Source organism: Oncorhynchus masou, unplaced genomic scaffold, assembly GCF_036934945.1.
Source record: "Oncorhynchus masou masou isolate Uvic2021 unplaced genomic scaffold, UVic_Omas_1.1 unplaced_scaffold_1217, whole genome shotgun sequence".
NCBI lineage: Eukaryota > Metazoa > Chordata > Actinopteri > Salmoniformes > Salmonidae > Oncorhynchus > Oncorhynchus masou.
In genome coordinates this window covers 142,501-160,000 of record NW_027001965.1, presented here as the reverse complement: position 1 = coordinate 160,000, position 17,500 = coordinate 142,501, and the positions used below count along the sequence as shown (strand labels likewise).

Genomic DNA, 17,500 nt, shown 5'->3' with positions numbered 1-17,500 from the left:
AGGAGTCCTTCCACACAGTTCCTCACCGAAGCCTATAAGGCCCAGTGTCTCCCCACGGATGCGTGCCGCTCCAGACGCCACCTCCCTGATCTGCTCCACGCTCTGGACCCGCGTGCCTTCCCGGAGAGCCTGGTACAACCAGGTGTTTCGTCGGTACAGGTTGAGGATGTGACACATGGTGGAGTCCGCTGTCTCCTCCACGCAAGCCGACGGGATGTTACACACTGCTACGCCTGGGGGAGGAGGACACACAGAGTTATTAAGAGACACCAGGAGGAGGAGGACACACAGAGTTAGATTAAGATACACCAGGAGGAGGAGGACACACAGAGTTAGATTAAAAGACACCTGGGGGAGGAGGACACACAGAGTTAGATTAAGAGACACCTGGGGGAGGAGGACACACAGAGTTAGATTAAGAGACATCTGGGGGAGGAGGACACACAGAGTTAGATTAAGATACATCTGGGGGAGGAGGACACACACAGAGTTAGATTAAGAGACATCTGGGGGAGGAGGACACACACAGAATTAGATTAAGAGATACCTGGGGGAGGAGGACACACACAGAGTTAGATTAAGAGACACCAGGAGGAGGAAGACACACAGAGTTAGATAAAGAGACACCTGGGGGAGGAGGACACACACAGAGTTAGATTAAAAGACACCAGGGGGACGAGGACACACAGCGAGTTTGTTTAAAAGACACCTGGGGGAGGAGGACACAGAGAGTTAGATAAAGAGACACCTGGAGGAGGAGGACACACACAGAGTTAGATTAAGAGACACCTGGGGGAGGAGGACACACAGCGAGATTGTTTAAAAGACACCTGGGGGAGGAGGACACAGAGTTAGATTAAGAGACACCAGGAGGAGGAGGACACACAGAGTTAGATTAAAAGACACCTGGGGGAGGAGGACACACAGAGTTAGATTAAGAGACACCTGGGAGAGGAGGACACACAGAGCTAGATTAAGAGACATCTGGGGGAGGAGGACACACAGAGTTAGATTAAGAGACACCAGGAGGAGGAGGACACACAGAGTTAGATTAAGAGACACCTGGGGAGGAGGACACACAGAGTTAGATTAAGAGACACCAGGAGGAGGAGGACACACAGAGTTAGATTAAGAGACATCTGGGGGAGGAGGACACACAGAGTTAGATTAAGAGACATCTGGGAGAGGAGGACACAGAGTTAGATTAAGAGACATCTGGGGGATGAGGACACACAGAGTTAGTTAGTTAGTTAGTTACAGAAAGCAAACACACAGGATAGATGTAGATTAGGTGTGTAGAAATACAGTTGTTCATTGGTTAGAGGGGGGCATACCATACACTACATATAATACCATACAATACACTACCACATACAATACACCATACAATACAATGCCCCATATAATACCATACAATACACCCTACAATACAATCCCCCATACAATTCCATACATTTACATTTACATTTAAGTCATTTAGCAAACGCTCTTATCCAGAGCGACTTACAACAATACCATACCATACAATACAATTCCCCATGCAATTCCATACAATACCCCATACAATACCATACAATACCCCATACAATACCCTACCATACCATACCATACCAAACCATACCATACCCCATACAATTCCATACCATACCCCAAACAATACCATACAATACCATACAATACCCCATACCTTACCATACCCCATACAATACCCCATATAATACCATACAATACCCCATACAATACCATACCATACCCCATACAATTCCATACCATACCCCATACAATACCATACCCCATACAATACCATACAATACCCCATACAATACCATACCCCATACAATACCATACCATACCCCATACAATACCATACCATACAACACCCCATACAATACCATCCCATACAATATATACCATACAATAACACATACAATATATAACATACAAAACCCCATATAATATATACCATACAATACTCCATATAATATATACCATACAATACCCCATATAATATATACCATACAATACCCCATATAATATATACCATACACTACCCAATATAATATATACCATACAATACCCCATATAATACCATACCATACAATACCCCATATAATATATACCATACAATACCCCATATAATATATACCATACAATACCCCATATAATATATACCATACAATACCCCATACAATATATAACATACTAAACCCCATATAATATATACCATACACTACCCCATATAATATATACCATACAATACCCCATATAATACCATACCATACAATACCCCATATAATATATACCATACAATACCCCATATAATATATACCATACAATACCCCATATAATATATACCATACAATACCCCATATAATACCATACCATACAATACCCCATATAATACCATTCCATACACTACCACATACAATACACCCTACAATACAATACCCCATATAATACCATACCATACACTACCACATACAATACACCCTACAATACAATCCCCCATACAATTCCATACAATACCATACCATACAATACAATTCCCCATGCAATTCCATACCATACCCCATACAATACCCCATACAATACCCTACCATACCATACCATACCCCATACAATTCCATACCATACCCCATACAATACCATACAATACCCTATACAATACCATACAATACCCTATACAATACCATACCATACCCCATACAATACCCCATATAATACCATACAATACCCCATACAATACCATACCATACCATACAATACCATACCATACCCCATACAATTCCATACCATACCCCATACAATACCATACCATACCCCATACAATACCATACAATACCCCATACAATACCATACCATACCCCATACAATACCATACCATACCATACCCCATACAATACCATACCATACAACACCCCATATAATACCATACCATATAATACCCCATATAATACCATACAATATATACCATACAACACCCCATATAATACGATACCATATAATACCCCATATAATACCATACCATACAATACCCCATATAATACCATACAATACCATACCATACAACACCCCATATAATACCATACCATATAATACCCCATATAATACCATACCATACAATACCCCATATAATACCATACCATATAATACCCCATATAATACCAGACCATAACCCATACAATACCATACCCCATATAATACCAGACCATAACCCATACAATACCATACCCCATATAATACCAGACCATAACCCATACAATACCATATAATACCCCATATAATACCAGACCATAACCCACATATAATATATACCATACAATACCCCATATAATATATACCATACAATACCCCATATAATAAATACCATACAATACCCCATATAATATATACCATACAATACCCCATATAATATATACCATACAATACCCCATATAATATATACCATACAATACCCCATACAATATATAACATACAAAACCCCATATAATATATACCATACACTACCCCATATAATATATACCATACAATACCCCATATAATACCATACCATACAATACCCCATATCATATATACCATACAATACACCATATAATATATACCATACAATACCCCATATAATATATACCATAAAATACCCCATATAATACCATACCATACAATACCCCATATAATACCATTCCATACACTACCACATACAATACACCCTACAAAACAATACCCCATATAATACCATACCATACACTACCACATACAATACACCCTACAATACAATGCCCCATATAATACCATACAATACACCCTACAATACAATCCCCCATACAATTCCATACAATACCACACCATACAATACAATTCCCCATGCAATTCCATACCATACCCCATACAATACCATACAATACCCCATACAATACCCTACCATACCATACAATACCCCATACAATACCCTACCATACCATACCATACCAAACCATACCATACCCCATACAATTCCATACCATACCCCATACAATACCATACAATACCCCATACAATACCATACAATACCCCATACAATACCATACCATACCATACCCCATACAATACCCCATATAATACCATACAATACCCCATACAATACCATACCATACAATACCATACCATACCCCATACAATTCCATACCATACCCCATACAATACCATACCCCATGCAATACCATACAATACCCCATACAATACCATACCATACCCCATACAATACCATACCATACCCCATACAATACCATACCATACAACACCCCATACAATACCATCCCATACAATATATACCATACAATACCCCATACAATATATAACATACAAAACCCCATATAATATATACCATACAATACTCCATATAATATATACCATACAATACCCCATATAATATATACCATACAATACCCCATATAATATATACCATACACTACCCCATATAATATATACCATACAATACCCCATATAATACCATACCATACAAAACCCCATATAATATATACCATACAATACCCCATATAATATATACCATACAGTACCCCATATAATATATACCATACAATACCCCATACAATATATAACAAACAAAACCCCATATAATAAATACCATACACTACCCCATATAATATATACCATACAATACCCCATATAATACCATACCATACAGTACCCCATATAATATATACCATACAATACCCCATATAATATATACCATACAATACCCCATATAATATATACCATACAATACCCCATATAATACCATACCATACAATACCCCATATAATACCATTCCATACACTACCACATACAATACACCCTACAATACAATACCCCATATAATACCATACCATACACTACCACATACAATACACCCTACAATACAATCCCCATACAATTCCATACAATAACATACCATACAATACAATTCCCCATGCAATTCCATACCATACCCCATACAATACCATACAATACCCCATACAATACCCTACCATACCATACCATACCCCATACAATTCCATACCATACCCCATACAATACCATACAATACCCTATACAATACCATACAATACCCCATACAATACCATACCATACCCCATACAATACCCCATATAATACCATACAATACCCCATACAATACCATACCATACCATACAATACCATACCATACCCCATACAATTCCATACCATACCCCATACAATACCATACCATACCCCATACAATACCATACAATACCCCATACAATACCATACCATACCCCATACAATACCATACCATACCCCATACAATACCATACCATACAACACCCCATATAATACCATACCATATAATACCCCATATAATACCATACAATATATACCATACAACACCCCATATAATACGATACCATATAATACCCCATATAATACCATACCATACAATACCCCATATAATACCATACAATACCATACCATACAACACCCCATATAATACCATACCATATAATACCCCATATAATACCATACCATACAATACCCCATATAATACCATACAATACCCCATATAATACCATACCATATAATACCCCATATAATACCAGACCATAACCCATACAATACCATACCCCATATAATACCAGACCATAATCCATACAATACCATATAATACCCCATATAATACCAGACCATAACCCACATATAATATATACCATACAATAACCCATATAATATATACCATACAATACCCCATATAATATATACCATACAATACCCCATATAATATATACCATACAATACCCCATATAATATATACCATACAATACCCCATACAATATATAACATACAAAACCCCATATAATATATACCATACACTACCCCATATAATATATACCATACAATACCCCATATAATACCATACCATACAATACCCCATATAATATATACCATACAATACACCATATAATATATACCATACAATACCCCATATAATATATACCATACAATACCCCATATAATACCATACCATACAATACCCCATATAATACCATTCCATACACTACCACATACAATACACCCTACAAAACAATACCCCATATAATACCATACCATACACTACCACATACAATACACCCTACAATACAATGCCCCATATAATACCATACAATACACCCTACAATACAATCCCCCATACAATTCCATACAATACCACACCATACAATACAATTCCCCATGCAATTCCATACCATACCCCATACAATACCATACAATACCCCATACAATACCCTACCATACCATACAATACCATACCAAACCATACCATACCATACCCCATACAATTCCATACCATACCCCATACAATACCATACAATACCATACAATACCCCATACAATACCCTACCATACCATACCATACCAAACCATACCATACCCCATACAATTCCATACCATACCCCATACAATACCCCATACAATACCATACAATACCCCATACAATACCATACCATACCATACCCCATACAATACCCCATATAATACCATACAATACCCCATACAATACCATACCATACAATACCATACCATACCCCATACAATTCCATACCATACCCCATACAATACCATACCCCATACAATACCATACAATACCCCATACAATACCATACCATACCCCATACAATACCATACCATACCCCATACAATACCATACCATACAACACCCCATACAATACCATCCCATACAATATATACCATACAATACCCCATACAATATATAACATACAAAACCCCATATAATATATACCATACAATACTCCATATAATATATACCATACAATACCCCATATAATATATACCATACAATACCCCATATAATATATACCATACACTACCCCATATAATATATACCATACAATACCCCATATAATACCATACCATACAATACCCCATATAATATATACCATACAATACCCCATATAATATATACCATACAATACCCCATATAATATATACCATACAATACCCCATACAATATATAACAAACAAAACCCCATATAATATATACCATACACTACCCCATATAATATATACCATACAATACCCCATATAATACCATACCATACAATACCCCATATAATATATACCATACAATACCCCATATAATATATACCATACAATACCCCATATAATATATACCATACAATACCCCATATAATACCATACCATACAATACCCCATATAATACCATTCCATACACTACCACATACAATACACCCTACAATACAATACCCCATATAATACCATACCATACACTACCACATACAATACACCCTACAATACAATCCCCCATACAATTCCATACAATACCATACCATACAATACAATTCCCCATGCAATTCCATACCATACCCCATACAATACCATACAATACCCCATACAATACCCTACCATACCATACCATACCCCATACAATTCCATACCATACCCCATACAATACCATACAATACCCTATACAATACCATACAATACCCCATACAATACCATACCATACCCCATACAATACCCCATATAATACCATACAATACCCCATACAATACCATACCATACCATACAATACCATACCATACCCCATACAATTCCATACCATACCCCATACAATACCATACCATACCCCATACAATACCATACAATACCCCATACAATACCATACCATACCCCATACAATACCATACCATACCATACCCCATACAATACCATACCATACAACACCCCATATAATACCATACCATATAATACCCCATATAATACCATACAATATATACCATACAACACCCCATATAATACGATACCATATAATACCCCATATAATACCATACCATACAATACCCCATATAATACCATACAATACCATACCATACAACACCCCATATAATACCATACCATATAATACCCCATATAATACCATACCATACAATACCCCATATAATACCATACAATACCCCATATAATACCATACCATATAATACCCCATATAATACCAGACCATAACCCATACAATACCATACCCCATATAATACCAGACCATAACCCATACAATACCATATAATACCCCATATAATACCAGACCATAACCCACATATAATATATACCATACAATACCCCATATAATATATACCATACAATACCCCATATAATATATACCATACAATACCCCATATAATATATACCATACAATACCCCATATAATATATACCATACAATACCCCATATAATATATACCATACAATACCCCATACAATATATAACATACAAAACCCCATATAATATATACCATACACTACCCCATATAATATATACCATACAATACCCCATATAATACCATACCATACAATACCCCATATAATATATACCATACAATACACCATATAATATATACCATACAATACCCCATATAATATATACCATACAATACCCCATATAATACCATACCATACAATACCCCATATAATACCATTCCATACACTACCACATACAATACACCCTACAATACAATACCCCATATAATACCATACCATACACTACCACATACAATACACCCTACAATACAATGCCCCATATAATACCATACAATACACCCTACAATACAATCCCCCATACAATTCCATACAATACCACACCATACAATACAATTCCCCATGCAATTCCATACCATACCCCATACAATACCATACAATACCCCATACAATACCCTACCATACCATACAATACCATACCAAACCATACCATACCATACCCCATACAATTCCATACCATACCCCATACAATACCATACAATACCATAAAATACCCCATACAATACCATACCATACCCCATACAATACCCCATATAATACCATACAATACCCCATACAATACCATACCATACCATACAATACCATACCATACCCCATACAATACCATACCCCATACAATACCATACAATACCCCATACAATACCATACCCCATACAATACCATACCATACCATACAATACCATACCATACCCCATACAATTCCATACCATACCCCATACAATACCATACCCCATACAATACCATACCATACCCCATACAATACCATACCATACAACACCCCATATAATACCATACCATATAATACCCCATATAATACCATACAATACCATACCATACAACACCCCATATATATTACCATACCATATAATACCCCATATAATACCATACCATACAATACCCCATATAATACCATACAATACCCCATATAATACCATACCATATAATACCCCATATAATACCAGACCATAACCCATACAATATCATACCATACCCCATATAATACCAGACCATAACCCATACAATACCATATAATACCCCATATAATACCAGACCATAACCCACATATAATATATACCATACAATACCCCATATAATATATACCATACAATACATTTACATTTACATTTAAGTCATTTAGCAGACGCTCTTATCCAGAGCGACTTACAAATTGGTGAATTCACCTTCTGACATCAGTGGAACAGCCACTTTACAATAGTGCATCTAAATCATTTAAGGGGGGGGGGGGTGAGAAGGATTACTTTATCCTATCCTAGGTATTCCTTGAAGAGGTGGGGTACCCCATATAATATATAGCATACAATACCCCATATAATATATACCATACAATACCCCATATAATACCATACCATACAATACCCCATATAATACCATACCATACAATACCCCATATAATATATACCATACAATACCCCATATAATACCATACCATACAATACCCCATATCATACCATACAATACCCCTTAATGACAAAAACAGGTTTATAGAATGTTTGCAAAACAAAAGAAGGAAATTACACTTACATAAATATTCAGATCTTTTACTCAGTACTTTGTTGAAGCACCTTTGGCAGCGATTACAGCCTCAAGTCTTCTTGGGTACAACGCTACAAGCTTGGCACACCTGTATTTGGGGAGTTTCTCCCATTATTCTCTGCAGATCCTCTCAAGCTCTGTCAGGTTGGATGGGAAGCGTCGCTGCACAGCTATTTACAGGTCTCTCCGAGATGTTCGATCTGGGTTCAAGTCCGAGTTCTGGCTGGGCCACTCAAGGACATTCAGAGACTTGTCCCGAAACCACTCCTGCATTGTCTTGGCTGTGTGCTTAGGGTCGTTGTCCTGCTGGAAGGTGAAACTTCGCCCCAGTCTGAGGTCCTGAGTGCTCTGGAGCAGGTTTTCATCCAGGATGTCTCTGTACTTGCTCCGTTCATCTTTCCCTCGATCCTGACTAGTCTCCCAGTCCCTGCAGCTGATAAATATCCCCATACCATAATGCTGCCACCACCATGCTTCACCGTAGGGATGGTGCCAGGTTTCCTCCAGACGTGACGCTTAGCATTCAGACCAAAAGTTCAACCTTGTTTCATGAGACCAGAGAATCTTGTTTCTCATGGTCTGAGAGTTCTTTAGGTGCCTTTTGGCAAACTCCAAGTGGGCTGTCATGTGCCTTTTACTGAGAAGTGGCTTCCATCTGGCCACTCTACCATAAAGGCCTGATTGGTTGAGTGCTGAAGAGATGGTTGTCTTTCTGGAATGTTCTCCTATCTCTACAAAGGAACTCTATAGCTCTGTCAGAGTGACCATTGGGTTCTTGGTCACCTCACTGACCAAGGCCCTTCTCCCCCGATAGCTCAGTTTGTCCGGGTGGCCAGCTCTAGGAAGAGTCTTGGTGGTTCCAAACGTCTTCCATTTAAGAATGATGGAGGCCACTGTGCTCTTGGGAACCTTCAATGCTGCAGAAATCTTTTGGTACACTTCCCCAGATCTGTCCCTCGACACAATCCTGTCTCGGAGCTCTACAGAGAATTCCTTTGACCTCATGGCTTGGTTTTTTGCACTGACACCTCAAGGCTGACTAATGGAAACAGGATGCACCTGAGTCTCAAAGCAAAAGGTCTGAATACTTATGTAAATAAGGTATCTTTTCTATTTGTAATAAATTAGCTACAATTTTTCTAAGAACCAGTTTTTGCGTTGTCATTATGGGGTATTGCGTGTGATGAAGACAAATATTTATTTAATCCATTTTAGAATAAGGCTGTAACATAAAATGTGAAAACAAAATTAAGGGGTCTGAATACTTTCCGAGTGCCCTGTACGTGTTAACGGAAGTAACTTCTGGATAAAAGTGTCTCTGCTAAGTGACTACATTCTGCCGATCATAGTTGGGTGAATATTGGTGCGTACCCAGCTCTCCGGCTGCCTTGATGTCGATGTTGTCGTAGCCGCTGCCGATGCGGATGATGATGCGTAGAGCCTTGAACTTCTCTAGGTCCTCTCTGGTCAGAGTGATGGTGTGGTACATCATGGCCCCTACCGCCTCGTTCAACACCTGGAGAGACAAATAGACACGGTCAAGATGGCCTCTACCGCCTCGTTCAACACCTGGAGAGACAAACAGACACGGTCAAGATGGCCTCTACCGCCTCGTTCAACACCTGGAGAGACAAACAGACACGGTCAAGATGGCCTCTACCGCCTCGTTCAACACCTGGAGAGACAAACAGACACGGTCAAGATGGCCCCTACCGCCTCGTTCAACACCTGGAGAGACAAATAGACACGGTCAAGATGGCCTCTACCGCCTCGTTCAACACGTGGAGAGACAAACAGACACGGTCAAGATGGCCTCTACCGCCTTGTTCAACACCTGGAGAGACAAATGGTCAAGATGGCCTCTACCGCCTCGTTCAACACCTGGAGAGATAAACAGACACGGTCAAGATGGCCCCTACCACCTCGTTCAACACCTGGAGAGACAAACAGACACGGTCAAGATGGCCTCTACCGCCTCGTTCAACACCTGGAGAGACAAACAGACATGGTCAGGAGGACATACACAACACTGTCACACACACACAGTTAGGACACTTCCTTACAGGGCCGTAGTTACACAGTTAGGACACTTCCTCACAGGGTCGTAGCTATACAGTTAGGACACTTCCTCACAGGGTCGTAGCTATACAGTTAGGACACTTCCTCACAGGGCCGTAGTTACACAGTTAGGACACTTCCTCAAAGGGTCGTAGTTACACAGTTAGGACACTTCCTCACAGGGCCGTAGTTACACAGTTAGGACACTTCCTCACAGGGCCGTAGTTACACAGTTAGGACACTTCCTCACAGGGCCGTAGTTACACAGTTAGGACACTTCCTCACAGGGCCGTAGTTACACAGTTAGGACACTTCCTCACAGGGCCGTAGTTACACAGTTAGGACACTTCCTCACAGGGCCGTAGTTACACAGTTAGGACACTTCCTCACAGGGCCGTAGTTACACAGTTAGGACACTTCCTCACAGGGCCGTAGTTACACAGTTAGGAAACTTCCTCACAGGGTCGTAGTTACACAGTTAGGACACTTCCTCACAGGGTTGTAGCTACACAGTTAGGACACTTCCTCACAGGGCCGTAGGTAGTTACACAGTTAGGACACTTCCTCACAGGGCCGTAGTTACACAGTTAGGACACTTCCTCACAGGGCCGTAGTTACACAGTTAGGACACTTCCTCACAGGGCCGTAGCTACACAGTCAGGACACTTCCTCACAGGGTCGTAGCTACACAGTTAGGACACTTCCTCACAGGGCCGTAGTTACACAGTTAGGACACTTCCTCACAGGGCCGTAGTTACACAGTTAGGACACTTCCTCACAGGGCCGTAGTTACACAGTTAGGACACTTCCTCACAGGGCCGTAGTTACACAGTTAGGACACTTCCTCACAGGGCCGTAGTTACACAGTTAGGACACTTCCTCACAGGGCCGTAGTTACACAGTCAGGACACTTCCTCACAGGGCCGTAGTTACACAGTTAGGACACTTCCTCACAGGGTTGTAGCTATACAGTTAGGACACTTCCTCACAGTGCCGTAGTTACACAGTTAGGACACTTCCTCACAGGGCCGTAGGTAGCTACACAGTTAGGACACTTCCTCACAGGGTTGTAGCTATACAGTTAGGACACTTCCTCACAGGGCCGTAGTTACACAGTCAGGACACTTCCTCACAGGGCCGTAGTTACACAGTTAGGACACTTCCTCACAGGGCCGTAGGTAGCTACACAGTTAGGACACTTCCTCACAGGGTTGTAGCTATACAGTTAGGTCACTTCCTCACAGGGCCGTAGCTACACAGTCAGGACACTTCCTCACAGGGTCGTAGCTACACAGTTAGGACACTTCCTCACAGGGCCGTAGCTACACAGTTAGGACACTTCCTCACAGGGCCGTAGTTACACAGTTAGGACACTTCCTCACAGGGCCGTAGTTACACAGTTAGGACACTTCCTCACAGGGCCGTAGTTACACAGTTAGGACACTTCCTCACAGGGCCGTAGTTACACAGTTAGGACACTTCCTCACAGGGCCGTAGTTACACAGTCAGGACACTTCCTCACAGGGCCGTAGTTACACAGTTAGGACACTTCCTCACAGGGTTGTAGCTATACAGTTAGGACACTTCCTCACAGTGCCGTAGTTACACAGTCAGGACACTTCCTCACAGGGCCGTAGTTACACAGTTAGGACACTTCCTCACAGGGCCGTAGGTAGCTACACAGTTAGGACACTTCCTCACAGGGTTGTAGCTACACAGTTAGGACACTTCCTCACAGGGCCGTAGTTACACAGTTAGGACACTTCCTCAAAGGGCCGTAGTTACACAGTTAGGACACTGTCTCCTGTTAGAGCTGTCTCCTGGTAGAACCTGTTAGATGGTAGAGCTGTCTCCAGGTAGAACCTGTTAGATGGTAGAGCTGTCTCCAGGAAGAACCTGTTAGATGGTAGAGCTGTCTCCAGGTAGAACCTGTTAGATGGTAGAGCTGTCTCCAGGTAGAACCTGTTAGATGTTAGAGCTGTCTCCAGGTAGAACCTGTTAGATGGTAGAGCTGTCTCCTGGTAGAACCTGTTAGATGGTAGAGCTGTCTCCAGGTAGAACCTGTTAGATAGTAGAGCTGTCACCAGGTAGAACCTGTTAGATGGTAGAGCTGTCACCAGGTAGAACCTGTTAGATGGTAGAGCTGTCACCAGGTAGAACCTGTTAGATGGTAGAGCTGTCTCCAGGTAGAACCTGTTAGATGGTAGAGCTGTCTCCAGGTAGAACCTGTTAGATGGTAGAGCTGTCTCCTGGTAGAACCTGTTAGATGGTAGAGCTGTCTCCTGGTAGAACCTGTTAGATGGTAGAGCTGTCTCCAGGTAGAACCTGTTAGATGGTAGAGCTGTCTCCAGGTAGAACCTGTTAGATGCTAGAGCTGTCTCCAGGTAGAACCTGTTAGATGGTAGAGCTGTCTCCAGGTAGAACCTGTTAGATGGTAGAGCTGTCTCCAGGTAGAACCTGTTAGATGGTAGAGCTGTCTCCAGGTAGAACCTGTTAGATAGTAGAGCTGTCTCCAGGTAGAACCTGTTAGATGGTAGAGCTGTCTCCAGGTAGAACCTGTTAGATGGTAGAGCTGTCTCCAGGTAGAACCTGTTAGATGGTAGAGCTGTCTCCAGGTAGAACCTGTTAGATGGTAGAGCTGTCTCCAGGTAGAACCTGTTAGATGGTAGAGCTGTCTCCTGGTAGAACCTGTTAGATGGTAGAGCTGTCTCCAGGTAGAACCTGTTAGATGGTAGAGCTGTCTCCAGGTAGAACCTGTTAGATGGTAGAGCTGTCTCCAGGTAGAACCTGTTAGATGGTAGAGCTGTCTCCAGGTAGAACCTGTTAGATGGTAGAGCTGTCTCCAGGTAGAACCTGTTAGATGGTAGAGCTGTCTCCAGGTAGAACCTGTTAGATGGTAGAGCTGTCTCCAGGTAGAACCTGTTAGATGGTAGAGCTGTCTCCAGGTAGAACCTGTTAGATGGTAGAGCTGTCTCCAGGTAGAACCTGTTAGATGGTAGAGCTGTCTCCTGGTAGAACCTGTTAGATGGTAGAGCTGTCTCCAGGTAGAACCTGTTAGATGGTAGAGCTGTCTCCAGGTAGAACCTGTTAGATGGTAGAGCTGTCTCCAGGTAGAACCTGTTAGATGGTAGAGCTGTCTCCAGGTAGAACCTGTTAGATGGTAGAGCTGTCTCCTGGTAGAACCTGTTAGATGGTAGAGCTGTCTCCAGGTAGAACCTGTTAGATGGTAGAGCTGTCTCCAGGTAGAACCTGTTAGATGGTAGAGCTGTCTCCAGGTAGAACCTGTTAGATGGTAGAGCTGTCTCCAGGTAGAACCTGTTAGATGGTAGAGCTGTCTCCTGGTAGAACCTGTTAGATGGTAGAGCTGTCTCCTGGTAGAACCCGTTAGATGGTAGAGCTGTCTCCTGGTAGAACCTGTTAGATGGTAGAGCTGTCTCCAGGTAGAACCTGTTAGATGGTAGAGCTGTCTCCAGGTAGAACCTGTTAGATGGTAGAGCTGTCTCCAGGTAGAACCTGTTAGATGGTAGAGCTGTCTCCAGGTAGAACCTGTTAGATGGTAGAGCTGTCTCCAGGTAGAACCTGTTAGATGGTAGAGCTGTCTCCAGGTAGAACCTGTTAGATGGTAGAGCTGTCTCCTGGTAGAACCTGTTAGATGGTAGAGCTGTCTCCAGGTAGAACCTGCTAGATGGTAGAGCTGTCTCCTGGTAGAACCTGTTAGATGGTAGAGCTGTCTCCAGGTAGAACCTGTTAGATGGTAGAGCTGTCTCCAGGTAGAACCTGTTAGATGGTAGAGCTGTCTCCAGGTAGAACCTGTTAGATGGTAGAGCTGTCTCCAGGTAGAACCTGTTAGATGATAGAGCTGTCTCCTGGTAGAACCTGTTAGATGGTAGAGGTGTCTCCAGGTAGAACCTGTTAGATGGTAGAGCTGTCTCCAGGTAGAACCTGTTAGATGGTAGAGCTGTCTCCAGGTAGAACCTGTTAGATGGTAGAGCTGTCTCCAGGTAGAACCTGTTAGATGGTAGAGCTGTCTCCAGGTAGAACCTGTTAGATGGTAGAGCTGTCTCCTGGTAGAACCTGTTAGATGGTAGAGCTGTCTCCTGGTAGAACCTGTTAGATGGTAGAGCTGTCTCCAGGTAGAACCTGTTAGATGGTAGAGCTGTCTCCAGGTAGAACCTGTTAGATGGTAGAGCTGTCTCCAGGTAGAACCTGTTAGATCGTAGAGCTGTCTCCAGGTAGAACCTGTTAGATGGTAGAGCTGTCTCCAGGTAGAACCTGTTAGATGGTAGAGCTGTCTCCAGTTAGAACCTGTTAGATGGTAGAGCTGTCTCCAGGTAGAACCTGTTAGATGGTAGAGCTGTCTCCAGGTAGAACCTGTTAGATGGTAGAGCTGTCTCCAGGTAGAACATGTTAGATGGTAGAGCTGTCTCCAGGTAGAACCTGTTAGATTGTAGAGCTGTCTCCAGGTAGAACCTGTTAGATGGTAGAGCTGTCTCCAGGTAGAACCTGTTAGATGGTAGAGCTGTCTCCTGGTAGAACCTGTTAGATGGTAGAGCTGTCTCCAGGTAGAACCTGTTAGATGGTAGAGCTGTCTCCTGGTAGAACCTGTTAGATGGTAGAGCTGTCTCCAGGTAGAACCTGTTAGATGGTAGAGCTGTCTCCTGGTAGAACCTGTTAGATGGTAGAGCTGTCTCCAGGTAGAACCTGTTAGATGTTAGAGCTGTCTCCAGGTAGAACCTGTTAGATGTTAGAGCTGTCTCCAGGTAGAACCTGTTAGATGGTAGAGCTGTCTCCAGGTAGAACCTGTTAGATGGTAGAGCTGTCTCCAGGTAGAACCTGTTAGATGTTAGAGCTGTCTCCAGGTAGAACCTGTTAGATGTTAGAGCTGTCTCCAGGTAGAACCTGTTAGATGTTAGAGCTGTCTCCAGGTAGAACCTGTTAGATGGTAGAGCTGTCTCCAGGTAGAACCTGTTAGATGGTAGAGCTGTCTCCTGGTAGAACCTGTTAGTTGGTAGAGCTGTCTCCTGGTAGAACCTGTTAGATGGTAGAGCTGTCTCCTGGTAGAACCTGTTAGATGGTAGAGCTGTCTCCTGGTAGAACCTGTTAGATGGTAGAGCTGTCTCCAGGTAGAACCTGGTAGAGCTGTCTCCTGGTAGAACCTGTTAGATGGTAGAGCTGTCTCCAGGTAGAACCTGTTAGATGGTAGAGCTGTCTCCAGGTAGAACCTGTTAGATGGTAGAGCTGTCTCCAGGTAGAACCTGTTAGATGGTAGAGCTGTCTCCAGGTAGAACCTGTTAGATGGTAGAGCTGTCTCCAGGTAGAACCTGTTAGATGGTAGAGCTGTCTCCAGGTAGAACCTGTTAGATGGTAGAGCTGTCTCCTGGTAGAACCTGTTAGATGGTAGAGCTGTCTCCAGGTAGAACCTGTTAGATGGTAGAGCTGTCTCCAGGTAGAACCTGTTAGATGGTAGAGCTGTCTCCTGGTAGAACCTGTTAGATGGTAGAGCTGTCTCCTGGTAGAACCTGTTAGATGGTAGAGCTGTCTCCAGGTAGAAC

General features: G+C 41.8%; 1 protein-coding gene across 1 annotated transcript in view; it reads right to left on the bottom strand.

Moving 5' to 3' along the window:
* LOC135529953 (C-terminal-binding protein 2-like) overlaps positions 1 to 17,500 on the bottom strand; it is a 114,721-nt gene that overhangs the window by 27,610 nt on the left and 69,611 nt on the right. The window contains exons 3-4 of the mRNA XM_064958354.1: positions 11,262 to 11,406; positions 27 to 233 (exon numbers count right to left, since the gene is read on the bottom strand). Of these exons, the coding sequence (XP_064814426.1) occupies positions 27 to 233; positions 11,262 to 11,406 (352 nt within the window). The remainder of the gene's footprint in view (positions 1 to 26; positions 234 to 11,261; positions 11,407 to 17,500) is intronic.